This window comes from Corvus hawaiiensis, chromosome 2 (assembly GCF_020740725.1).
Source record: "Corvus hawaiiensis isolate bCorHaw1 chromosome 2, bCorHaw1.pri.cur, whole genome shotgun sequence".
Lineage (NCBI taxonomy): Eukaryota > Metazoa > Chordata > Aves > Passeriformes > Corvidae > Corvus > Corvus hawaiiensis.
The window spans coordinates 96818637-96844257 of record NC_063214.1 but is presented as its reverse complement, the minus strand read 5'-3'; the positions used below and the strand labels follow the sequence as shown (position 1 = coordinate 96844257).

The 25621-nt window shown below is 37.5% G+C and overlaps 1 protein-coding gene and 1 long non-coding RNA gene across 11 annotated transcripts in view; one reads left to right on the top strand and one right to left on the bottom strand.

Annotated features, from left to right (window-relative positions):
- The window catches only part of CUL4A (cullin 4A), a 36032-nt gene that overhangs the window by 7913 nt on the left and 2498 nt on the right, over positions 1-25621 (top strand). For 3 of the 9 annotated variants that reach the window (XM_048327575.1, XM_048327559.1, XM_048327593.1), the window contains 14 exons: positions 266-339; positions 1733-1895; positions 3656-3745; positions 4857-4939; positions 7999-8066; positions 12211-12329; positions 14827-15019; positions 16414-16518; positions 18229-18339; positions 18735-18820; positions 19807-19914; positions 21115-21228; positions 22146-22251; positions 25253-25425. In XM_048327575.1, the coding sequence (XP_048183532.1) occupies positions 266-339; positions 1733-1895; positions 3656-3745; positions 4857-4939; positions 7999-8066; positions 12211-12329; positions 14827-15019; positions 16414-16518; positions 18229-18339; positions 18735-18820; positions 19807-19914; positions 21115-21228; positions 22146-22251; positions 25253-25425 (1593 nt within the window). Of the gene's footprint in view, positions 1-265; positions 340-1732; positions 1896-3655; positions 3746-4856; positions 4940-7998; positions 8067-12210; positions 12330-14826; positions 15020-16413; positions 16519-17960; positions 18199-18228; positions 18340-18734; positions 18821-19806; positions 19915-21114; positions 21229-22145; positions 22252-25252; positions 25426-25621 lie in introns of those variants that run through there. The other 6 variants (XM_048327567.1, XM_048327583.1, XR_007208108.1 and 3 more) reach the window with 6 other exon arrangements.
- Positions 16428-23686, bottom strand: LOC125337688. 2 transcript variants are annotated; one of them, XR_007208117.1, is made up of 3 exons: positions 22649-23686; positions 20448-21254; positions 16428-17995 (listed from the first exon to the last, which is right to left on the bottom strand). It is a non-coding gene; the product is annotated as an uncharacterized LOC125337688 (long non-coding RNA). The 2 variants fall into 2 exon arrangements; XR_007208118.1 differs by having other exon boundaries at positions 20448-20602.

The window sequence follows — 25621 nt, the reverse complement described above, 5'->3', positions numbered from 1 at the left end:
TGGTATAAAACTCCTAACAGACTAATAAAACTATTTAGTTAATGGTTATGAATTTGAAAAGTGTCTTGGATGTACTTGGGAATACCATAAAGTAATAGTAGTAACTTCAATAAATTGCATACCTGTACAAGTCACCATAAAAGTTTAAAATACTTACATCAGTAATTCAGGTGTGTGCCTGTGATGTAGTTTTTCAGAAGTTGTTTTATAATTTAAAATATCACGTGGTGGTGAAGAGAAAAAGATTTTCTTTATGTATTTTCAGATCATGATCAGAAGCATTTTCTTATTTTTGGATCGTACATATGTGCTTCAGAATTCAATGCTTCCTTCTATATGGTAGGTATCCATGTAAGCATTCCTATAATCTTTAGAGTGTTGACATGCTGTTAGATTTGCGAAGATTGAAAATAAATATTTCACATTATATTTGAGCTATATAATAGATCTCTAAAATTTTGTTCAGTTTATGGAAATACGTGTGTCAGCATATGCATGTGTCATTTCCTCCTTCCCCAGGAGTATTCATTGTCAAGTGAGGGTAAAAGAAGGTCTGTGAACACAGGCTTAAAAGTCATGTGTGTAGCTGTCATAGCCTGGGTGAGGCTGGCTCTGTGGGAACCTGCTCTTGACTGCTGCCTCTCACCTTAGCACTGGCCCAGCATTACTGTAGGTGCTCCTGGTTTTGACAAAATTCAACATTCACCTTCTTGCTGCGTTTTTTAAAGTAAGTCAGATACAGTGACAAGGTGCAGATTATCTTTCCAGCACTGGCCACTTGATGTTGCTTTTGTACTTTCAGCCCACCATGGTCACATCTTTGGGCATTCTGCTTTAAAGCATCCCTCCTGAGGGGCATTTTACATCATTTACCAAGCGAACAAACCCAAGCTTTGCCAAAAATTTCTGGCATTGTTACTTTATCTAAAGGCTCCCCTCAAAAAAAGTAGATAAAGTACTGGAATAAGAGCCTGTTTTTTCTTGGCCTGGCTGGCTGCTGTGTTCTTGTGAGTTCCTCAGGCTGGCTGAGGAGCCTGGCATCTTTCTCCAGCCTCTTGCTTGTCCAGTGGACATCTTTTGTTCCCAGGTTCAGGAGTTTTCCTCCAACTCTGTGTTAGGCTTCCTTTTACTAAATATTGTTGATGAGGTCTGTTCATACTTTGTCTTATTTTTCCTCCTACTGGGAAAGTTCCTTTTATTGAAAACCTGATGCATGTGAAGAAGTCAGAGGTAACAAGTTTTATCTAAGATTGCTCAATTTTCAGTGTTTAACAATTAGCTGCTTCATGGCATAGAGGTGCCATTCCTCATCGTCTTAGAATGAAACAAGAATTTGATAGAGGTGATAAGATCCTAAAGATACAACGAATTCATGCTTTGGAACAAAACTTGTAAATTATACATACAATATCTGATCCAGGGAATCTTATGTTAAGGTATATGATCAGATTTAATTCTTTAAGCAGAGAAATTTATAGTCTTATTATGTGAAAGTTGGATAGGCTCATCACAGTTCTCTGCTGAAGTGTATGCCTGTGGTAGCACATGATCTGGTATTTTTAGGATAATTCTTGTTACAGTTTTGTTAGAGGACAGTGTCAAAAAGAGTATACACACCATTCATATATTCTCTTTCTGTATAATATATATACAGTGTATATATTTTAAACGTATCTATGATTTTTTTGAAAGAATACACAGTGTGATTTACTAATTTTCAATATTCACATAGGGATATGGGGCTAGAGTTATTTAGAAACCATATCATTAGTGACAAGCAAGTTCAAACCAAGACTATTGATGGAATTCTCCTGCTGATTGAACGAGAACGAAATGGTGAAGCTGTGGACAGAAGTTTGCTGCGGAGTTTGTTGAGCATGCTCTCAGATTTGCAGGTGAGTACAGCCAAATTCACTAGTACCAGCTTTGTTTAGAAACACGGTTTGGACTGCCTAAGTCATGTTTTGTGCAAAAATTACTCAGTTCATCTAGTAAATGTGCTTAAAATCCAGCTATTACATTGGTATGATTGCCTCTTCTTTACCCTGTGTGCAATCTTACATTGTTTTTAAATGAGACCTCTTTGCCTGTTTTCCTTAGCAGAGGTAATGGCCTCGGATCTTAATAGATTTACAGGTCTTTTAGTATGTGCAGTATTTTGTCTGTCTTAATCACTCATTGTCTCATCCTAGTGCCAGTGAAATGCAGGAACAGAAAAATCCCTCTCGGTAACTGTAAAAAGGTGTCACTTTTTGAAGTCCAGATCTTGGGTCTGTATCATAAAAACATCACTCTACTGGCAACTTCTTAGAAATGCTGAGGATAGAATAGGATGCCATATTAAGACCAAGGTTTTCAGACAGATCATGTCAAGCTGCAACTTCACCAGAACTTTCCATGAGCAAGGATAGTAAGTAACCAAGGAGACTGATGAGTGCTGTGTTTCTGGCTTGCACATAGGTTGTCCTTGAGTTGATGTTGCAGCCTTGCGTGATGTGCAGTGAAACTTTGGGGCTGTCTTTCATTCTTAAAACCTGTTGAGGTTGCTCCATTTCAAAGTGGCATACAGCATTACAAAACCGGCTGAAGGTTTGAAAGAGTTCGAAGAGCCAGACTACATTAAAAAATCCTTTCTGGTTAGGCAGCTTACCTGGTTTTCTGCCTTTCATGTTAATCCTCTTGACTTTAATATGTAGCTTCCTCTATCATCCCAGAAAAATTATTCTGTTTGAGAGGAAAGCCATTAAAAAAATTAATGTTTTGAAAGTGGTAGAATAATAGAATGGTTTGGGTTGGAAGGGGCCTTAAAGATCATCTAGCTCCAAGCCCCCGGCATTGGGCAGGGAACCTTCAACTAGAAGTCCTTAAGAGATAAAAAGTGGTCAGAATGTAATGAGTTTTACAGCTCTGTTATATGTTTTGGAAGAAAATTTTCTTCTGTTCTTCCACCACACTTGGGAATTTTCCCTTTTACTTTTCACTGTCCCTCTGTTTACATATTAAGCCCTAGTTACCTTCTTCAGACTGTTACAACTTTATGTAGTTGCCCTTTCTGACTTACTTCCTTTCTATAATAAGCTGTTAGTCATTATGCAAAAGTTTTTAATGCTTCTGTTGTTGATGCTGTTTTTTACACACCTTATTTGTTCCCTGGAGAAAGAGTTCACCTTATTTGATACAATTTATTTTTCCTGGGCCACTGAGAGAAACCTGATAGATCTGAAGGTGTATTACTGAGCATATTACTGTTTTACTGATGAGAGTTACCTGTTTTGTGCCAGTGTTTCACTACTTTGAAAGGGGTTTGTTTGCCACAGAAATAGCAGCAGGAGTTCAGATCTCAGGTGGATTGGATGTCATTGCTGTGATGTTGGGTACTGGTGTTGGGCTGTGTGCCTTAAACAGAAGCCTATTAATTTAGAGTGTTGGAGTACTGATGACTGAGACAAAGCATTACTGCTCTGCAAAGTCAGTTCTGATCTCAGTCTTTCTAAAACCAGTGGGCAAATAGAATTTGTTAATGTAATGTTACATTGGCACTTCTCACAGCTGTGTGCATCCATCGGATTTTCCCTGCCCTCTTAAGCCTGACAAACAAAATATGCTACTGTTACTATGAGATTAATGTAAGTAACTAAACTGATTTCTTGAGCAGGTTTACAAGGAATCATTTGAACAGAGGTTTCTGGAAGAGACAAATTGTTTATATGCTGCTGAAGGCCAAAGATTAATGCAAGAAAGAGAGGTAGGTGCATGTGGTAGATGACTGCTTTTATGATAGTTTTGTCGACTGTGGGATTACATGAGAACTTTGGTTGTACTATGGTGTATTAATGTCTAGTAAAATTTACTGGCACACAGGTATTCATGTGTTTTGATGTGGACCACGGTGTGATATCAACAGGGAGAGCAGACCCCAGGTTGTCATGGAACTTGATAGATAAAATTGTGTAGTAACCCAGTGACATTTTTTTGTAGCTGAAGTCATACAGCTATAATACTTTTAATATGAAATAATATTTATTAATAAAAATACAGGTTATGTAGTACATAACAGCGTTCTGGTGGAATAGTCCTTCTGATTCATATTCTCTTTAAAAAAATTGTGCTGGTTTGGTCAAATTTAGAAATACATTCTCTGAGAGAAGGCACAACCACCCTTCCCCACCAGGTTCGGGAAAAATAAATTTTCCTCAAAGAAAGTGAAAGAGATAAAAACTATTTATTTTACAAACACACAGGAAAAGGATAATGATGCTAAATAATAAAACCTCTCAATCTGCTGAGAGAAACCTGGGAAAATTTCAGAGTCCTTCCGTAGATCTCTCTCTCCCTCCTGGGAGCTGGGACGGGTGGTGGGCCCACCTCCAGGGCCGAGGCCTTGGTGGAAAGTTCTCCCATTGTATTCTGATGTTGAAACCATCCATCAGAGAGAAAAGGGGGAAAAAAAAAAAAAAAAAAACACCGAAGTCCCAGGAAAATGAAAGTTCAACTCTCCGAAGGAAAAAAAGAGCTGAGGAAGAAACTGCCGAAAGCTGACTGGAAAGCAGCAAGCCGGGTGCTCCCCTGCTCTCCTGCAGCAGCTGAGAAAAAAAGTCGCTATCTCTGTGTGACCCTGAACAAGCTGCAAACTGCTTTGAAAAAGTTTTGCTCAGTTTTTCCTTCCCCTCTCAGGCTCAGTTTAAAGGCATAGAAAGGTACAAAAATTAATTTCTGGGCATGGGGCAGTGATATGGGATACACATCATAAAGTCACCCCAAGACAAAAATGTAGTTTAAAATAATTGTCATGGAACAAGATTAGCTAGCTGCCTTTCATACCATTGTAGTTGAACCTGTTGTTCCCGTCTTGTTAGGTCCCAGAATATCTTCACCATGTTAATAAACGTTTGGAAGAAGAAGGAGATAGAGTAATAACATACTTAGATCACAGCACACAGTGAGTACAAATTTTATGATTTTCAGTGTAAGTCAACCATTCGTCATAAATCAGTATGATTATCCATGATCATAGAGACACAGATTATTTCTTCATTGTCTTACAGATACTATCTTGTTGACAGTGCTTGTGAAATAGCTTGTTTTTTTAGACTTCATTTTTATCAAAAGTTACTTCTTTAAAAGAATATTTTCAGTAAGAAAGAAGAAATTTGTTCAGAAATACTAATTCTGTATACTGCAGCTAAAAAAACATTGCATAAGAACTCAAATTTCCATTGTCAAAATAGTAGCTGATTTTAGCCATTTATGTACTGATAACATCTTTAACCACAAGTGCCTTGAGGGAAGGAAAGGCTCGTTAGAAAAAAACCCAACCAAACAAGCAAAACCACAAAAAACAAACAAACAGACAAAAAAAGCCCAAAAAAAACCAACCAAACAAAACCCGAAAAAACCCAAAAGGACAGAGGACATGAGTATCATTTGTAAAATGTCCAAGGTGTGAGCTTAACAATAGATAGGCTGCTGCCAGTGTACTGTGTGAGGTAGCTTGTCCTTTTTTCACTTGGGTTTTAAGTAATAGTTTGTGTGTTGTTGGGTTAGCACATTCCTGCAGGAACTGACACACTACATAAATCCATACATAATTTGTCCTGTAGTAAGCTGTTGCTTTTTTTCTTTCGTTAAGAACATAACATTAAATTTATTGGGTTTTAGTCTTCTGGATGATTCATTGGCGTTTCATTTAATGGCAAAGGGATAACTGAATACAAATTATCTTTTTAACATTTTATATTCTTCAGATGTTTTAAAAAATATATATATGCACATATACATTCGTATGTGTGTTTTGTGTCATTGCACATATTTGAACTTGGATCTTCTTCCTGTAAATGCTGATTGCAGGGTGACTGGCTTTTTCTGATGAAACCATTCACATTGAAATATATAGAGCTATTTCTGTTTATGAAGTTATAGCAAATATATGCATTTATTTACTGTTTAGGTTAAAAAGTAGATTGATACCATTACATTTTCAGTCTAGATAGACATCGAGTATGCGTGTTGAATTTCACCCTTAGTTAAAGGCTTAAAAACCTACTTTTAAAAGGCTTCACACTAATTTCCTTTCCTTACATTAAGAAAGAGCAGCTCTTGAAATTAGAGCACTTGAGTTTTCCTGTGGTCGTACTCTTTCTCTGTGTGTGCATGAAAAAAGCAGAAAGGATGCTATTTAGTAACTGGGTTTGATCTTGAGATGGAAATGATACTTGTAGGACAAAACCATCATGTGAAACACCATTCCATGTCCTTCAAACAACACATGGGAAGTGTTTTTGCAGCCCACAGAGGGATTCCTTCAGCCCAGCAGTACATGCTGTTCTGGACGGCTGACCAGATTAAGCATATCTCCTTGTCAGTCAGTAGATGACCGAGGTACATGGCTTTGAGGTCATACAGAAGGTACCTTCTTGCACCTTCCTTAGCTAGCAGTCAAGATAGATACTCATTTTGTTTGCTTGCTAGGCTGTAGTGCTTTGCCTCTTGGCCTCAAGCAAATTGTCCCTGCTTCTCCTGTACTCAGAGTAGGTCTTCCAGGGCAAAGGATGGTATTTCATACACCCCTGACTCCTGCTGTTGGAAACAGCCAGCAGCTGCAGATAGCAGTAGTTGGAAATGGCAGAGGAGATGGAAATTACCATAAAAATGGCCGTGTGTTAATAACAAGGGTCTATCTAAACAGTATTTCATGTTCACTCATGACCACTGAAGGAAATGAATAGAGAAAGTGTGTGTGATACCCTGATACTCTCTTAGTGTCTGCCTGTTTTCAGCTCAGTGTATTTTCTGAACCTGCTGTGGTTTGTGTCTTTGTATCTCTGAAATACTTGCAGTTTCTCATGGGGATTCACATCAACTTTTCTGTCTGTGCCAGGCTTTGGCAAAGCATTCCACCAGTGCACAGCCACCAGGAGATAAAGTATCTCCTTGTAACTCTGGTACCCAGTACCATTGCTGATGACCCCAGTGCATGCACTGGAAAGAAAAGTGATCAGTCAGTTTCCCTTCACCCGTTTCCTGCCTGTTAATGGTATCCCTAAGTCATATCCTTCCCATAAAGAAGTCTTGACAAGTGCAGTTGTCTCTCTTGTAGCTGCTGCTGCATATTTTGATCGTCCCTGCTCCCTTCTCTGAGCCTTTCCAAATGGAGGACGTAAGCTGTTGTTTTGTGTGGAAGGTCAGGCATGTCACTGATGGGCTGTTTCAGGAAAGAGAGTGGGTTAGCAAAGGTACTCTTCCGTTTTAGCAAACTTGTATGCTGCTACAGGAAAGGCTTCCATCAATCCAGGTTGAACATCTCTTTTCTAGGAAATCTCAGTCAAAGTTCTGAGAACCAGTTTTATAAAACTTAACTCATAAAGAAATCGTTGGTCTTTTGTTGTCCCATTGTAAGCAGGTGGAAGTTTAAACATTAAAATTAATTATCCCTTTGCACTTCAGGCATTTACTTCATCTTTTAGGCAATGAAAGACGTAAGGAAAAACTTTCCATTATTTTTCTGTTCTGTCTAAAATGAATGTATAAAAGTAAAAGGTATGGGATATTCAAGGACAAATTTAAAATGTTTTGCAAATTTGTCTTGTGGCTCTAGCTCAGTTTATGCTTGGAAAGTTTCAATTTTGAAGATCATTTGTGTGTGTTGTTTCGGTTTGGAGTTCAAGCCCTTGGAGTTTCTTGTTTTGTTTGTTTCCAAAATTCAATATGACTTTTTTCCAGTAATACTTTTGTATTGACTTTTGCAACGTAAGCATGTCTTCTACTGTATAAGGACTTTCTTTTTAGTATTCAAACCTGAATTTATTTTTTAATTACATAGTTTATTGTTGTCTTTCTTTTATCATGTGATGTTTTTGTCCTAATTTATAGTCTCTATTTTAAGTAGAAAATTGTTGGGGTTCTTTGCATTATAATGTGAGTTATACACAGATACACTGTGACAGAGGGCAACTCCTTTATGCTCTAATGCTTCTAATATATTTTTCTTGCCTAATTCAGGAAACCACTGATTGCTTGTGTGGAGAAGCAGCTGCTAGGAGAACACTTATCAGCTATTTTGCAAAAAGGTATTTTTTTTAAATTAATGTAATCTTTGATTAGCAATGGATTCTCATACTCTGCAATAGCTATAAATTCCACAGCTTTTACTTTAGGAGGTACATCAGCCATGGGAAAAACTTCCACAGACACAGAAAGCCAACCCTGTGATTGTTACACCCACTATGACAAGTTTATTTGGAAAGAAAATGTCTAAAATCTAATTCCATATATGTAGAGGTTGCTAAGCCTCTAAATCTCCTTTGACTTGCAGTGGCTTAGGAATTAAACCTTTGGAACTGCTTATTTCCTAGAATTATGTAAACTACTGAATGGGAGCTGCAGTTACTGTTGTAGCTTCTTTCATGTGATAATCACACAGCTCAAGTGCAATAGTTTCACTTACTCTTGTGATTGTGTAGTTTAAGAATCATGAGTTACTGGAACTGGCAGCATTCAAGGCAATGAACTTTCATATGCCTTTGTCTGTACTTTACGTTTTGTCTGGCAATTTCAGATAAGAACTGCAGCTTTCTTAGTTCTTATTCAGACATTAGTGTCTTCAAACTGCTATTTCTTTGTTCCTCTTAAATTTTAATCTCTCATTTTTCACTGAATTTCTGGGTTTGTTCAGTATTCCCTGATCTTTTAATACTTTAAATGATCTTTTCCTTCTCTTGCTGTAGCCATATTTTAGGTTTTAGATCTTCTAGCAAATTCTCCTTACATCTGTGTTTTATGTTGCAAAACAGATGTCCCTGGTAGTCTGGTATCTTCAAGCTCCATCACATCCATGTTTGTTAACACTTTCATGTTGTTACACATACCCTTTCCCATGTCTTCCTTTGTCCCCTTTAAAGATGACTTACAGTCACAGTTTCTCTCAACTAGCCTGGGGATAGGTTGTTTCACTGTTTTTTCACTCATTTATAAAAATGAGCTTGGTCACTTCATCTTAGCTATTCTTAAACTTATCATAAACAGAAGGTAAGAATAATTACATCCTGCTGATACATGTCAATTTTGCTTACTCTTTAATTCAAGTATGATTTTTAAGTAACTTTTCCAGTGGTAAGCTTGTTTATCAGGTGGCTTAAACAGGGAGTATGTGGTCTTGTTTAAAACTAAACTTTTTCTTGGTTTACAATGTATATGAACCATCCATGTAAATACAGAGATTTTTACATTTTTTTATCTTTCTGGTTACTGTGCATTAAGACTCAAGTATTGTTGGATCAGCTTGTGTTGTATGTCTCCACTGGAAAAAAGTTTAAAAATCTTCTATCATTGCATAATTTTCTGTATTTGTTTGATCTAGGACACGTTTTAATTTGCTTATAACATCTTAGTATTCTCTGCAAGTAGAAGATGATACTGCCTTTTGTAGGTCTTCTTCATTAAGATGAGGCATGTGAAGTAGTCTGCGGGAACTCATGCCTTCTGATCAACAAATCAATATGATTTCGCAGAAGCTGCTTGTTGTTTAAAATACACTCCACTCACACATCTCACAACTTTGAAATCATACCCTATTTATATACTTTGCTTACTTATACATTCTACCTGCTTATCTTGTACTACTTACACATATCACTCTACTTATACGTTTTCTTACTTATACTTTTTACAACTTCTACCTAATACACTACTTATACATTTTACTTACACATGTTACTCTTACATCTTACAACCTTTACATGATACTCTACTTATATATTTTGCAGCTTTTACATAAGACAGTACTTACACATTTTGCGGCTGCTGTGCATGAGATCTCACATTGCTTGATTGGTTTCTCTGTTTTGTCCATGAGCTCCACACGCACTCTTCTGGTAACATGATTGGTTTTAATCTAGTGTGGCACAGTCCTTTTTTATCTATTCCTTGATGTCTTGGTATTTAGCTTTTCATCTTCTTCTTTCCCAATTCTTTTCCACTTTAGCACAGTTTACCTTTCAGTCCTTGATGAATTCCTGAGGGCTCTAACAGGTGGGGCTCCTGATCCAGGCAAGCAGCATCAAGATGATAACAGCAACAACACCCATCCAGTGATCAGCAGCCAAGTTAGTCTAGGAAATCCAAACAACAAGACAGCAAAGATCAGGAAGCAGATATATGCCCACCCCACCTCTTGCTTCTCGAACCTTCAGACTGGAGCTTAAAAACCCCTCTTGGGGCTGATGTGCTGCAGCTGAAGGTGGAAAAGCCAGGTGAAGCCAGTGAGGGTAATTCCAGCCTGGTCCCACTCTGAGGGCTCTGGTAAAAATAACTAAAAATGGTTTGGCTGGGACACACTGTCAAGGTTCAAATACTTTACAACAGTAGTGAGTTTGATACAGGAAGAAAAAAAGCTTAAAAATGTGGAGTCTGTATAAGAAACCTTTTTTTTTCCTTACATTAGTATAACTGCTGTTGACTAGATATTGGTGGGGGTTTTTTTTGTGAGTACAGTAGATTTTTCCAAGGCTGTGGCAGTGCTTTCTGGAAGCTCTCTGAAGCCTTTTATCAGAGGACTTTGCTGCATGTTGTTTTCATTTGACAAATGTGTGACTAAATATTTTTTCAGTCACACAGCTAAAGTTAGCGGGAAGGCTAAGTTTTATGATCTAGGTTATAATAAAGCAGTTAGTGTATTGGTGTCTTTAAATTCATAGGAGGTAATGCTTGACTGGGATAGGCATCTCTTAATTAAGAGAGCTGGGGTTATTCAGCATGGAAAAGAGAAGGCTCTGGGGACACCTCATTGTGACCTCCCAGTACTTAAAGAGGGCTTATAAAAAAGAGGGGGCAGATAGTGATAGGTCAAGGTAGAATGGTTTTAAACTAAGAAATGAGAGATCCAAGATGAGATGTTAGGAAGAAATTTCTCTACTATGAGAGTGGTGAGGCACTGGAACAGGTTGCCCAGTTCAGGATGCCCCATCCCTGGAAGTGTTCAAGGCCAGGTTGGATGGGCCTTTGAGCAACCTGGTCTAGTGGAAGGTGTCCCTGCCCACAGCCAGGGCTTTTAAGAAGATGATCTTGAAGGTCCCTTCCAATCCAAGCCTTTCTATGATTCTTTGATTTCCAGGATTCTAATTCTGTGTTCAATGACAAAAGAGCCCTAAAACCCTGTATTTGAGACTGTGTAGTCTGTTATCTTACATTTAAAGTATGTCTGTTCTTCTGATATCTCAAAAGTTTAGGAAATCTCAAAATAGTAGACAAAAGTTTACCTGACATCATTCTTGAACATTGCTTGCCTTTCTGAACATGTAAGCAAGTTACAATATAGTGAAAGTATTTTTAAGCTGAAGAATATAGTAGAATATGGGTTAATTTGGTAGTGATTTGCAAATCAGTTTTTAATATCATTTTAAAATTAGCATTAATGACACATATTTGGTGAAGTAGGACAGTTGTACAGTGTCAGCTGTGCTGATGGTATGATTTGTCAATGTGTGTAAAATCAACCTTTTTGTTTTTTAAAAAAAGATGTCATAAATCTTTGATGCTATGCTCCGGTATTACTAAAGCCTCTGTAACTGACACCAGACAGTGTACTTCTGATTACACTGGAACTACCATTCATCATACTCTCAAACGGAAAAATGTGCATGAAGTTATTTGCTTGTTACATTCCTTGAGCTTCACTTCTCCATTTGTTAGTCCAATGTGTAGGGTGAATCAACAAAGCAAAAGTTGCTTGAAAGGAATTTGTAATCTTTTGTCATTCCATTGGTAGGAGCATAGGCTGTTCCCAGCACATTCTTGATCTAAAGACATGGCTCCCCATGTGCCACAGGAAAAAAATCATGTAGAGTATTTCTCATTAGTTTAAATTTAGGGAAGTTTACTTAGCTTTCTGGGTTTTTTAGAGGTTCTTGATAAAACTGTACCCTTGAAGTCAAGCTCTCTTCATAACCATTCTGCAAAAGGCTTACGATCATCACCTTGTTGGGAAAGTATTTCAGTTGAAATATTTTTTGAAATAGTATACAGTAAATAATTTCATCCAGTTTAAACAAGGGGACTTATCAGTTGCTTTCAGAAATTTAACCTTACAACATTTGTATGTTTTAAGGCCACCAGAGGGAGGGTCTTGTCTTTTGTTATATTTCATAGACATTTCTCTAACTGTATTTATGCAACTGTATTCAAATTTGCTCTTTCTTCTAATTTAATTTTTTTTAGGACTTGATAACCTGCTTGATGAAAATAGAATATCAGACTTGACCCAGACGTACCAGCTGTTCAGCCGGGTAAAAGGTGGGCAGCAGATCCTTTTGCAGCATTGGAGTGAATACATCAAGGTATTTCAAAGATCTATCATTAACGTAAAAATTTGTGCTGTTAGAAATTTCTTCTGTCAGAGCCAAGAATAACATGTAGGTGTATCACCGAACTTCTGTTCTAAGTAAATATGGGAGGGATGTTAATGCTTCCCCCCTCAGTAACAATCCCATGATGAGAAACAGCAACACCTGCTTTGGTTTTAAATTTCTACTTGGAAATCGCTTTCCTTATAAGTTCGAATGTTATACAGGATGTTTTTGGTTGCTTTGCTGTTAAATACAGCCACATGCACATGTGTTCAGAGTGTGCTGGACTGTACTGTGTGTTGTTTTGCTGCAAATACACTCAACTGTTTACATACCTGCAAAACCAGTGAAACATCAGATGTCGCTATTCCTCTGCAGGTTAGCAGTGCTACTTGTAACCAGCCTACAGCAGTGCTGATGAGTGTCAAAGCTATTGGGAAGGGAATGCTCCTATTGAAAATAATCCATCATTGGTCACATTTAGATGCTTTGGGTTTGTTTGTTAGGCATGATATCCATGTAGTATGCTGGCCCAGAGAGCTTGTACTCTAGTGCCCTTCCAAGAAGGCAGGAAAGCTTCACAGAAGATTTTTCTCCCTGGAGTTGATAATTCCTGATGGAGTGGCTCTCCCTTGGATTGCCCATGTGTTCATCAACCTTCAGGACTAAGTGCACAACATCAGTTAATTCCAGAGGTGCCTTTTCTGCACACCTATGTCTGGAGTTCAGCATGACCCACCAGTGTTGCAGCTCATGGGAGTGGAACGTGGTTGCCATCTGCCCCCAGAACTGAGGTGGAGTTTACACCTTAGGGTGTTGCCCAGTTGAATGGTTTGCTGTGGCTGAGGAGCATCATCTTTCTTCTTCCTTTCTCCCAGATCAGGCTCCTCTCTTAATCCTAGTGCTGCCTGCCACACTCTATAGGATCTTCTGTGATCTGTTTTATCACAATACCTGGGCAAGGTCAGTTTCATCCCAGGTTTAGTGAGCTAAAGAGACTCAGAGAAAAGTCCATGTGCTGGTCAAAAGAAAGAAGCAGGAGTTTTAAGACGGGTAGAAAATCAGGAAAGGAACCTGTCCTTTCACAACAGGAAGTTGTTAAATTGGCTTATCATACCCTGTATCTCTCAGAATCAGACCTCTTACAGCTTTAAGATGGTTTTGTACATACTCAAAAACATAGAAGACCTTTTCTGTAGTGTCAGTAAATCTCCTCCTTGAAAACATTGTGTGACAGTAAAGAGAGGCTTCAAGGACTCCTAATGTGTATCTTATGAGCCAAGTTACTGTGGTAAAGGTCTGTGCTCCATTGTAGTCACCTTTTTGTGATTTCAGAGGTGCCATTTAGCTTTCTGTATCTTGGTTTGCAGTTTGCAGAATGGGGGAGAAAGCTCTGCAATATATAAATGTACCTGATGGAAACTGTGAGATGCCCAAATACTGTGTTAATGAAGGGGAAGTTGTGACAAGTGAACGATCTGATGGGCTAGGTGATCATCAGAGGTCTCTTCCAGCCCAAGCCATTCTGTGATTCTGTGATACACTTGTTGAATCTAAGGGCCTTGGGAGCCTTGTGTTCAGCTTTACTCTGAAAGGGAACTTGAGAGAGATCTCCATGAAAGATGACAGTGGCTAATTAGATAACGCAGTGGAAATTCTGAGGCTGGAGAAAGATTTTCCCCTATCTCTTTTAATGTTTTTGGCTGACATACTTCAGTTGGTGAAAATATACCAATTGAATACTGTTTTGCTTTTGCTGTGCTGATGTTCCTTTTTCTCACCTTGGAAAAGTGATCATTCTGTCCAGAGCACTGATCGGTGTTACTAAGCAAATGTAAATTGTCCGGTAGGTAAAAATCCTCCCTTACAGGATATTTTGGTTCATTAAACAAATGGTGTTGTATCTCTAAGATAGTAAGTGTAGGAACAGGAAGAGGAAGTCAGGTCTGTGACTGTTTCTTGTGCATGAGAAAGTTTTGTTTCCTTGCAAGTCAGCTAGGATTTTTTTGGTTTAGAGCCCTTGATGAAAGAGAATCTTTGAGTGCTAAGCAGCAGTTAAATTGTTGCTACCTGTTTAATCAAGTAAGCTCTCTAGTGGGTTTAATAAAAACAGTGCAGTTTTCCTTTATACTTAACATTTCTGAGGCAGTTTCCATTTAATTTATTTTACATGAATCATAGTTCTGTATCTCACTGTAAACTTGCATGTCATAGTCATGTCTACTGTGTATTTATTTAATTATTTTTTCACTTTTGTCTTAAGTGTAAATAATCTTTGAATCAAACACTAATGTTTGAAATCCATTAATGTGTGTCTAGTTTTTATTTTAAATTTCAATGCATCTCATTTTTTAAAAACTTGAAGTCATAAGTAGTTCTGTAAAAAAAATTACTTTTTCTAATGATAAATTTTATGAGGGTAAATGTCTGTTGGGGGAGATAGGTAGCACTCTGAAGTATTTTACTATCAAAAGTGTTTGTTTTACAGAACTTTGGGACAACAATAGTGGTTAATCCTGAAAAAGACAAGGATATGGTGCAAGAGCTACTAGATTTTAAGGATAAAGTGGACCATATCATAGAAGTGTGCTTTCAGAAAAATGAAAAATTTATAAACTTGATGAAGGAGTCCTTTGAAACATTTATCAACAAGAGACCAAATAAGCCTGCAGAATTGATAGGTACACAAATATTTTTCTGTAAAATATTTCAAAACTCTGTAGAAGGCATGATAATGCAGCTGAGTGTGCCAGTGCAACAGCGGTGCAGTCGCATCCTGCTTTAGGCACTGGTTTTGGGATCCGAGGCGAGCGTTAACCCGGGTGCGTGGCGGGCCCGAGAGCTTGGGTGTGCTGTTAGGGGGTCTGGCGCAGCACATCACCCTCCTGTCCCTGTGCTCTGCTGCTTGCACGGGGCCTGCTGCTAACAACTGCTCAGTGGAGCTCTGGGGCTGCCACGGGAGTAAATGGTCATGGGGAAAGAGCAGCTGTGGCAAGTAGAGGGGAACTGGCTTTAATTGTGGTAGTAGGGGAGTTCTGTGGATGTTCTGGATCCCTCCAAAAGGAGTTAAGTACAGCCCATCCATCTGCCTTGATGGCTGAAGTTGGGATGACAATTTTAAAGCCTTCAGATACAAGGAGTTTTAATAGGGGGGAAAAAAACCCACTATCTTGACAGGAGAACTAGTGGTTATTAAGGGGAAAGATAATAACAAATACTTTAAAAATACTATTATTTTGTTTATCCCTCATCTGGCAAAAGCTGTCCTAACAGTATTGCCTACTGAAAAACTGGAGCTGTGGCATTTTACATCAGGAAGAGGATCCTGCTCCTTGCTTGTTTGTTTTTCCTCTGTACTTTCTTTTGCCTTTATTTGGCTTTTGTGTCTTCCTTCTAAAATCAGCTTTATGTAGGACAGATTGCACAACATAGTGATACAGGTTTAAAGCCATGATATGGGCTGTTGTCATTTGTGGATCATGGTGTTCCAGCTCCCACAAAGGTTTTCTTCTTACACAGAAGGTTGTATAAGGATACTAATGTGGCTTAATGAATACTTAGCTAAACTCAAGGCTTAACCTTATTTCTGGCATTCTGAAACTACTAACTGGAAAGCATTGCTTTTGTTTAAATTTTAATGTGCTCCTGCCAAGGAGCATGAGAGACATGGTAAAGGTCTACAAAAATATAGTCCTCTTTGTTGTTTGTTTGTTTCTCATAAAATACATTCATGTACATTGTACACTTCCAGAACATTGTCTTTCAACAAATAATGTGCTTGTTATGACTATAACACAAATATTTCAAATGCATTAATTTTAATTATTATACTCTGCTCATTTTTTGCCTTGGACTATTCCTTTTTGCAGTACTTTTCCATTATGCCGCTAATACAGGAGGGCTCTGTCATTCCACTGAACATAGGGATGGGAAAAGGGAAAACAGAAAATTTAGCACTTATCCTATATTTTAACATACAGTAGTAATTAACACAGTAATATTTCAAGCAGGAGTTGTTTAAGTTGGTAATTTTTGATCTTTTTTTAAGCTGTTACATAATTTTATTTATTTGTAGCAAAATATGTGGATTCCAAATTAAGAGCTGGTAATAAAGAAGCAACAGATGAAGAACTGGAAAGAATCCTTGACAAAATCATGATCATATTTAGATTCATTCATGGTAAGAAATAGTGGTTCACTGTTGATGCAATTAAAACTGTTCCCCTTGCTACTAGCAGGGCTGCTTTCCTCTGAATGTAAGAGATCTTTTTCAGCAACAGTTTCTGCTCAACTTGGTCTTTAATTCAGGTTGCTTTACACCTGAAGCAGCACAATAAATATACCGGGGAGGACAAATAGTTCTGTGGAGATTGGCAAGTTACAGACCTTTCAGAGTCTTGTGAGTGGAGACCTAAGAGTTAGAGGTGTTGCTGGAAGTTTTTTACATAAATTAACCATGTCTATAACCACAACCTTTCCTCTAATGACAGTACAGACTTCCTCTTTCCTATCCATTTATGTATGTTGTAGGTACAAAGCATGAAAACCCGGCAACTTCTCTTTTGACTTTTCTCATCATGGCTAAGAAGGAACACAGAGAAGGGCTCAGAATAGTAGCAAAAAGTGTTAACTGCTGAGTTTCACTGCCTTTGAAATGCACTTCCCTCATGTATGTCTCTATCTGAGCAAAATCCTTGAATGTGTTAGGAGATTTTTTTTTTTCTAGATACCCTAAAAACCAGTGGTCCAGTCCAATACAGATACATGGTCACTGTTCTGAGGGAAGTGGAATGTGTGTCCTGGGTGGGGATGGAATAGCAGGAACTACCCAATTTGGTATTAGTTTGTTTGAGATCTGTGGGGTTCTCTCCTCATAAAAAACCCCCAACAAGTACAATATAATGGGAAAGTCAAGTCATAAAGTAGTATCATTTGCATAATTGAATCATAATTGCATCATTTTTGTCAGATGGAGATGGTGAATGAAAACAGTTGTACTGGCAGCTTGTCAGCCTAAGAGATTAATTTCTGTTAATCTGAAACTTTCACCAACTCTTCATATTTTTTGTAGTACTGAGCTAAAAGCGGAAATTTTATTTTGAACTGTCTAGTACATAAGAGCTCTTTTAAAAGCAGATGATAATTAGGTAGTTTCTGAGCACTGGCCTTTTTGATAATATCTTGATGGAGCTGGTTCATGAAACATCACTTCACCAGGACAGGATGGGCAAGGAAGAAGACTATCATAAGAAGCACTAAATTGGAAGGTGTTTGCAAGGAATTGCAAGTGGCTATTGCAGGCAACACGAACAGTAGCTTGAGTTACAGTGAATTTCTTCCTCTTAAAAGGGAAACACCTTGCTGATATCTTTGTACTGTCAATAGGGAGAAGCTTGGGTTTAAGGTGTGAAAGTTTGTGGGTATCTGTATGACTCCTTCATTTTCAAGTCTATTGGCAAATCAAGTAAGAAGACTTCGGTTAAATTTTTTTTCACGTTAGGCTTTTAAAGTATATTCTTTAATACATAGAAAAGCTCCCCCTGCCCTCCCCCCCTTAATAAATCAGACCAATGGAGGGAGAATGTTCTTCTGGACTCCGGAGTAATTTATTGTGTTTTGCAGCTGCTCCAATGGGAAATACAAGGCAGCCCAAGTTCCTGGGGGAGAAATAAGAAAGAAAGAAGTAAATATTTTGCAAAATATGTTAAAAATTATTAAAATATAAAAAGAACAAGTTGTCTATGTGTTTTTATTCACTGCTGCATAGTTAATATTGTTCTGCTCATCAGCTTTTCATGAGAAAGGCTCATGTCACAAACCTGAAGGGCAGTGATGTGGAGAGAATGTATCATTTAATTTTACTTTACTTTTTGTTTCAATTTCCTTACAGGGAAAGATGTGTTTGAGGCATTTTATAAGAAAGACTTGGCCAAAAGACTGCTGGTCGGAAAAAGTGCATCAGTAGATGCTGAGAAGTCCATGTTGTCAAAGCTTAAGCATGGTAGGTGTCTTCAGATGTATTAATGTTATATTACTTTTTGGCATGCAACTTGGAATCCCTATTTTCTCATGCTTTTAGGAAGTGATAAGCCAGATTTTAAGTAATACCTGAACAGTTCTTACTTAAATACTTAGGGGGGTGTGTGTGTATATGTATGTGTGTATGTATTTATAACAGCTTTCATTATGCTCAGCAAGAACTATTGGGCAGACTTCCTTGGTATGAGACTGGTTTATTTAATATACCTACAGAGGAGCAAAATCCTGAAAACATGTACCTATTTGTGGGTGCTCTGTAACCTGGTAAATGTGGCTCAGCTGTCTCAGGTTAAATGTTTATCACTTGTTCTGTGCTTCTTTGTAATTGTGGGATCTTTGCTTTTTTTTGTGAGACAGAATGTGGTGCTGCTTTTACCAGCAAACTGGAGGGCATGTTCAAGGACATGGAACTGTCCAAAGATGTCATGGTACAGTTTAAGCAGGTACGTTTAGCTTTTGTTTGTATACTAAATTTTTCACAGTCACGGGGAGGCATTTAATTGTGTTATACCTTGGATTAAGCTAAAATTAAACAAAACAGCTTTTGAGCAGGTCCTAGTAATAATAATAATGTCTACTTACAGTTCTGTTTATACAACAGAATTTATTTATTGTATACAATAGTTTTACAGTTTTGATTCCTTTTTAAGTAAATCGGTCTAAATACCACATAGTAATTTAGTTGACTGACATGTGTGAAAGTCTGTATCCTTCATTCTGTAAACTGCTGCTGCTCTAATGAATTTTTTGTGATTGGCTCACACCAGAGAAACTCCCTGAAGGTCGTTAAGTGCACAGAAACAGTGTATGTCTCAGCCCCAAAGTTTCCAAGCTGTTGGTGACTGAGGGAATGCTTTCAGGAAATACTGTATATGCTCACTGTGTTGTTGCATTTCTCCCTGGGTACTTGTTTTGGGGCCTTACTGAAGTCAGGGTGCGGGGTTAGAGATCTGACCCAGGACAATGCCTGTAATAAAATACTGCAGAGACTCTTCTCTCCCAGATTTTGCAGTCTGGCTTGACTGATGCTCTACCCCAATTATATGAAAAAGTTTTGTCTAGCAGATGTAGAAGTCCAAAGAGATCCTTTTCATCTTGTAGTCCTTGCCATGGCTTCTGATCAAAAGCTTTTCTTCTTTATTTGCATGTGATTAAAGTTTCTTTGACCTTAGCACCCTGTATAGACAGTGGTCTAGGATATTTCAAGGCATGTTGATCTTTTCTTTGGACTCCCACCTGCTTGCTGTGTTTTGAAGTTGGGTCATTAGAAAGTTACTCAAAATCCTAGTAGAGCATGTCCAAACAAGCATGTGGCCTGTAAGAATTTTTTATTGTTATACTAACCCTAAATTTCTAATTTAAGTGTATACATTTTCTAATTTAGTATGTAGATAGTATACTTAAATAATTTTTGTCTCTTGTATTTTAGTATATGCAGAACCAAAGTGACCCAGGAAATATAGACCTGACAGTAAATATTTTAACTATGGGATATTGGCCAACTTATACACCTATGGAAGTCCACCTAAATTCTGAGGTTAGTGTTTGAATTCTTCTTATAAATGCACTTTACAGAATGGAATCATTGTCACAGGGTGAAATAATGTCCTTCATTTTACGTTTTTCTGCTAGATATTTAAGGGGTTTATGTAGTTTTAAAGATTCCAGAATTGCAAAAAATAAAATGCAGCGGATAAAATCCACCTTATTCAGATGATTATTTCACTTAGTGTGGGGTTTTTTATAATAATTTATATTAATAGGAATAAAATTGCCTCACTTAGCATTGTAGTCAATCACTTAAAAGTTGGTAATTGGTCTGTTCACCACAGTTTAGTCAATCTTTAACTACATTGGTTAGGCACTTTGAACTAGTCAATGGTTATGTTATTGCACGTTCCTTTTTTTGAAGATCCTGCCTGTTTCCTGCAATGTGTCACACAGAAAATAGCCCCTGCATTTAAATAGTATTTGCCTGCAAAATGATTGTTTCCAAGTTGAGAGATTTTTGCAAAGCTCCTGTCAGTAGTGATTTAGGTTGAAATGTGTATTTGGAGTCCCCTACAATACCTTGCTTGACTGGAGGTGTGGGAAGTGCTTCAGGGGCCAGAGGTGATAATGGGGTTCCCACTCAGTTTGAAAGATATGGAAGGTCTTGTGCTCTTGCTTCTGAGGTATCTTTTCCTCCATGGCAGACTACTTCTGAAAGATCCAGCCTGAGCAATCTGCGATGAAAATGGAGGGGTTGAAGCCCCTTACTTGGAAGTAAGAGAGCATAAAGTTAGTGGAATTGGACTGGAGTTCCATTCCATCCACAACTTACAGGAAGAACTTAAGAGCACATGGTACTAGCCAGTGTAAAGGTGTGAGATGTATGCTTTTTGTCCCATGATTTCTAGGTCAGATTCAAAGTCCAGGACAAAACCAGTATCTATTTCTGAGGTTTAAAACCCTTTACAGGGAGTTTTACTGTTATTTAAAACAAAAGCAAGATAAAAACCCAAGGAAAATTCAGTTATTTTTGAATTGAGGCTTTCTTATGTGTATAATAGTACCAATGTACTTGAGAGCAGAATTTTCCTCTTTGGATTAAGTTTTTCCCACAAAAGAGCCTATTATTTTCTGTGGCTTTTTTTTCCTCAACGTGGTTGAGGAAAATAAAGGAATTATATGTGTGAAGTCATTTGGTATCACTGCACTGGTATAATGCTAATGTTTTTCTCTCTTTTCTTTACAGATGATAAAACTTCAAGAGGTATTTAAAACCTTTTACCTGGGAAAACACAGTGGTCGAAAACTTCAGTGGCAGACCACTTTAGGACATGCTGTCCTAAAGGCAGAATTTAAGGAAGTAAGTTTGCTTGTATAATGCTTTGCCTGTTGGGTTAAAATTTAAGTCAATTATTTGGAATCTAGTAATGTATTGTATTTTTTTATAAAGGTAGTAACATTTTTGTGGAGGAACAATCACGTCAATACTATTATTTTGTACAGAAAGTAGGCTTTCTATAATTAAACTGAAATACTACCTAGCTAACAAGACAACAGTGATACCTTTTGGTAATATTCATTTGATAGGAATTGTTGCTCATTCAAATAAATTAGGTTGTAATAAAGCAAGAAATTAAAGCAAGAAAAAGAACACAGCATTTTTTATCTTTAATCTGGAATTGTTTTGATTGTAGAAATCCTGGTGATGCTTTTAGTATGCTTGACATACAAAAAGAGACTGAAGGGTGTTAGTCATGTGATGGCTGTGGTTAAAATTTAAATGCTTGTTGAATTATTTAACTGTTAAATAACTGCATTGTTTGTTCATGTAGTTTTGTTTTGTCTCATGCAGTATCTTGCCTTGTAATAGTGCAGCTTCAGTGAGCCACAGCAAAGACAGAACAACCCTTGAATTCTTTTACTAACTCATTGTGAATATAAAGTACAGAGAAATTCACTATTGATGGTGGCAACACCAAAATTTCATGTATTGTAACTAAAATAAACATGTGAAGTAAATACCAGGCCATTCTAACAAGCTTCTGCTGTGTACTGTATTGTTACTGTTAGAAGAGCAAAAAAAATAGAGGTTTTAAAAATATCCTGTTTCCTCAATACTACATTCAGTCTGATTCTTCTGTGTGCCAGGCATTCTAAAATGCATATCCATTCTTGTAGAAATAGAAAAATTAGTGTATACTTTCTGTAACTGTCAGATGTAGGGGGTACAACTGAAAATTCTCTGAATATTACTATTATTTGTTGTTTCTCTTTTAGGGGAAGAAGGAGTTTCAAGTATCGCTCTTTCAGACATTAGTATTGCTTATGTTTAATGAAGGGGATGAATTCAGTTTTGAAGAAATTAAAATGGCCACTGGCGTAGGTAAGAAGAATACTTTCTGATTCTTAAATGTATTTGTCAAGTGATTGCCAATTATGATTTGGTATGTAAAGGCCTAATTTAAAGAAATTTGTCATGGTTGTTAGGCCTAACTTTATGCTCCAATAGCATACACACAACAAAAGATGAGGAAAACATACTGCAGGTATTTCTTAGTATATTTTCTTAGTGTGTAAAATGGATGCTTCACAAAATTATTAGTAAGAGCTGTGTGGCATGTGATACTCCTAACAACCTATTAGATTTACAAAATATATCATTGCAATTCTTAAAATTTAAATGGTGATAAAGACTGTTCTGTGTACAGATTAGTTTTGCTCCCTTTCAGTTGGGGGTGATTCAAGAGAGTATTTTCAGTGGAACTGTTGTGAGAGCTCACCTGCCTGTTGCCCATTACTGTTGCTGGGGTGCCCCTTCACAGCAGGTCTGATGTGTTCAGAGCAGCAGTGTGTGCTGGGTGTGTACTTCATAGCTGCCTGCCCCTGTACTTTTGAACCTGAAGGACCAAGAAAACTGAGGAAGAGTACAGTTTCCCTTTTAACCATCTGCGGTATCTGTCTTCTGTGTTTTTATGTTCTTGGATGGGTTTTTCCCCCCAAATTCTTACACTTTCTTGAAATAGTTAGCCAAAACACTGTCATCACTACTCTCTGAAAGTTCTGCATCAATCAGCAGCTTATACCCTATAGTCCCTCACGTGTGAAACTTAAGATCAACCTAATACAGCAGTATCTGAGAGAATTTGAGCCCATACAAGTACTAAAATATTGTAATATATTTACTAAAATACTGTAAAATGGAGATAGCAAGAATCCTTGCAGGTCAGAATGATGCATTGCAGAAGGAAGTACAGCCTGGGAGAAGGAAGTACAGCTCCATTGTCTCAGTGTCAGTGCTTCAAGTTGCTTAGTCATCCTCTCCGTTAGTGGTAAGGGAGCTGAAGAAAATCCATGCCAGTGATAGTAATCATCAGGATAGTCTGGAGAGACTCAATAGGTTGGAGTACAATGTTTATAGAACAAACACAGGTTCATGCAAGCCCTGATCCAAGTCCTGCTTTCTCATCTTGGATTGCTGTCCCTTGGAGCTTGCATTCTGGCTGCCTGACAGCAACTGATAAAGCTGCTGCATGGAAATCCATTCCATTATAGCACAGAATAAGGAATTCAGTAGACTGTTCTTAAGGCACCTGGCTGGAATTGATAGTTGGGAGCTACTTATATGTCACTGCACTGAGCACCATGTCTGTATTTCTCTCCCCTATGGAGAAATTTAGGTATAGAGACTTAGGTAGTAAGGACAGTTCATGGTCCACAGGGTTTCTGGAAGGCCAGGATGAATGGCTTAGAGTCACAGAATGGCTTGGAAGGGATCTTAAAGATAATCTAGTTCCAGCCCTCTGCCCTGGGCAGGGATACCTTCCATTACACCAGGTTGCTCAGAGCTCCACCCAGCCTGGCTTTGAACAATTCCAGGGAAGGTGCATCCAGAACTTCTCGGGACAACCTGTTCTAGTGCCTGACTACCCTCAACAATAAAGAATTTCTTTCTAATACCTAATCTATTCTGTTTCAGTTTGAAGCCATTCCCCCTTGTCCACGTCACTACATGGTCTTGTAAATTTACAAGTCCCTCTCCATTTTTCTTGTAGGGATTAACTGGCCATGGTTGGAACTTGTGTTTTCCAGTCACTGTTAAAATAAACTACCTTCAGTCTCTTTAATGAGATTGTCCCTGGTACATTAGGACAGTGAGAAAATGCATAAACTGTTACTCAGAGAAAGAATGTTCACCTTCTCTCTGCTAATTGTGCTGCTTTGAGATGTGTTGTCCAAATACACTCCATGTTCTTACTTGCCTTATTATCAAGGAAGCCGCTAGGAGCTGTAGTAGCTTTTACTTCAGGGATTGATAGGTAATTGTAAATTCCTTCCCTTGGGCATACTGTAACCTGTGACTTGACCTGCAAAGCTCCATAGTGTTTTAACAGCATCCTTGTGTTTGGACAAAAACACAACAATCTGCATTTACTGAGGTTGAAACACACAAAATGTCTCAAACAATATAAATGCCTGTTTAGCCCACATGGTTTAAAGGGGTTTTTTTAGAAATCATAGAACAGTTAGAAGCTTAAAAAAAAATAAAAGGTTGCTCTGTGTGAAAGCTTAAGTATTTTAAAAATAGCAGTAGTGTTAATCTTTTACTCAGCTGTACTTCAGCACTAGATTGCAAAACCTTTCTTTCAGTTTTTAGACTAAAACTGTTCAGGAGATCCAACACATTTAGTGATAGTTTTATTCTGTGAATAAAGTATTATAGAGACTGCAGAGGCTGTTTCAATGCAAAATCTTGATACAAGACTTTGCTACATAATTATTAGAATGTTTAAGACTTCATTTTATCTTCTTCTCTAAATGCTTTTAAGCCTTAAATATTACTAGGTAAAGTTTTCCTCACATACTTGTGTCTACTACTTTCCTGTTTTGGGGGAAGTTTGACTATAACAGCTGTCAGCTCTACCCTCCCACAAAACATCTTCCTGTCAATTTAGATGTCTGTAATTTTATTCTATTATATGTTTTCTGCTGTGTGACAAAAACACTAAAATAAGGGGCTTGAGTTTCTTGTCATACTGACCTTTTCTGGTATAAAGTTCTGTTACTACCACACAACTAAAGCAATAGAACTAAGTTTGTGTTAATGTGAAGTCTTTTCTGAAACTATTTTGGATGGAAAACTCACTGATATGAGCTTAAGTCTGTCTTTTATGATTTATATAATCCTGTGTGTGCTCTCAGCACTTAACCTGTGAAAGATGAGATGAAGTATGAAGGCTGTGAGCTACTTTCTAATTGGAACTTAGTTGGAAGAAAGTATTAACATAAAACCACTAGCTTTTCAATTTTATTTCTAGATTAATCACATAAAACGCTTCATGTAAATGTTTTGTTCTGCTTTCTCCCATATTTGAACTCCTTCACAGAGGACAGTGAATTAAGAAGAACCTTGCAGTCTTTAGCTTGCGGGAAAGCACGAGTATTGATTAAAAATCCAAAGGGCAAGGAGGTAGAAGATGGAGATAAATTCATCTTTAATGGTGATTTCAAGCATAAATTGTTTAGAATAAAGATCAACCAGATTCAAATGAAAGAAACAGTACGTATTTTTTGCATTCATTCAGTTTATGTATTAACTGTTTATCTACATGTCCCATATGGAAAGACATAATCTCTTGTAATTTTTGCATATAAAGAAAGGAATATTTAATTTTAAAGGCTATTTAATTTTTAGAGTAGTCAAGATGACTCAGAGAGGCAATAAAGACTTTAAAATCACTGAAATTGAAAACTAC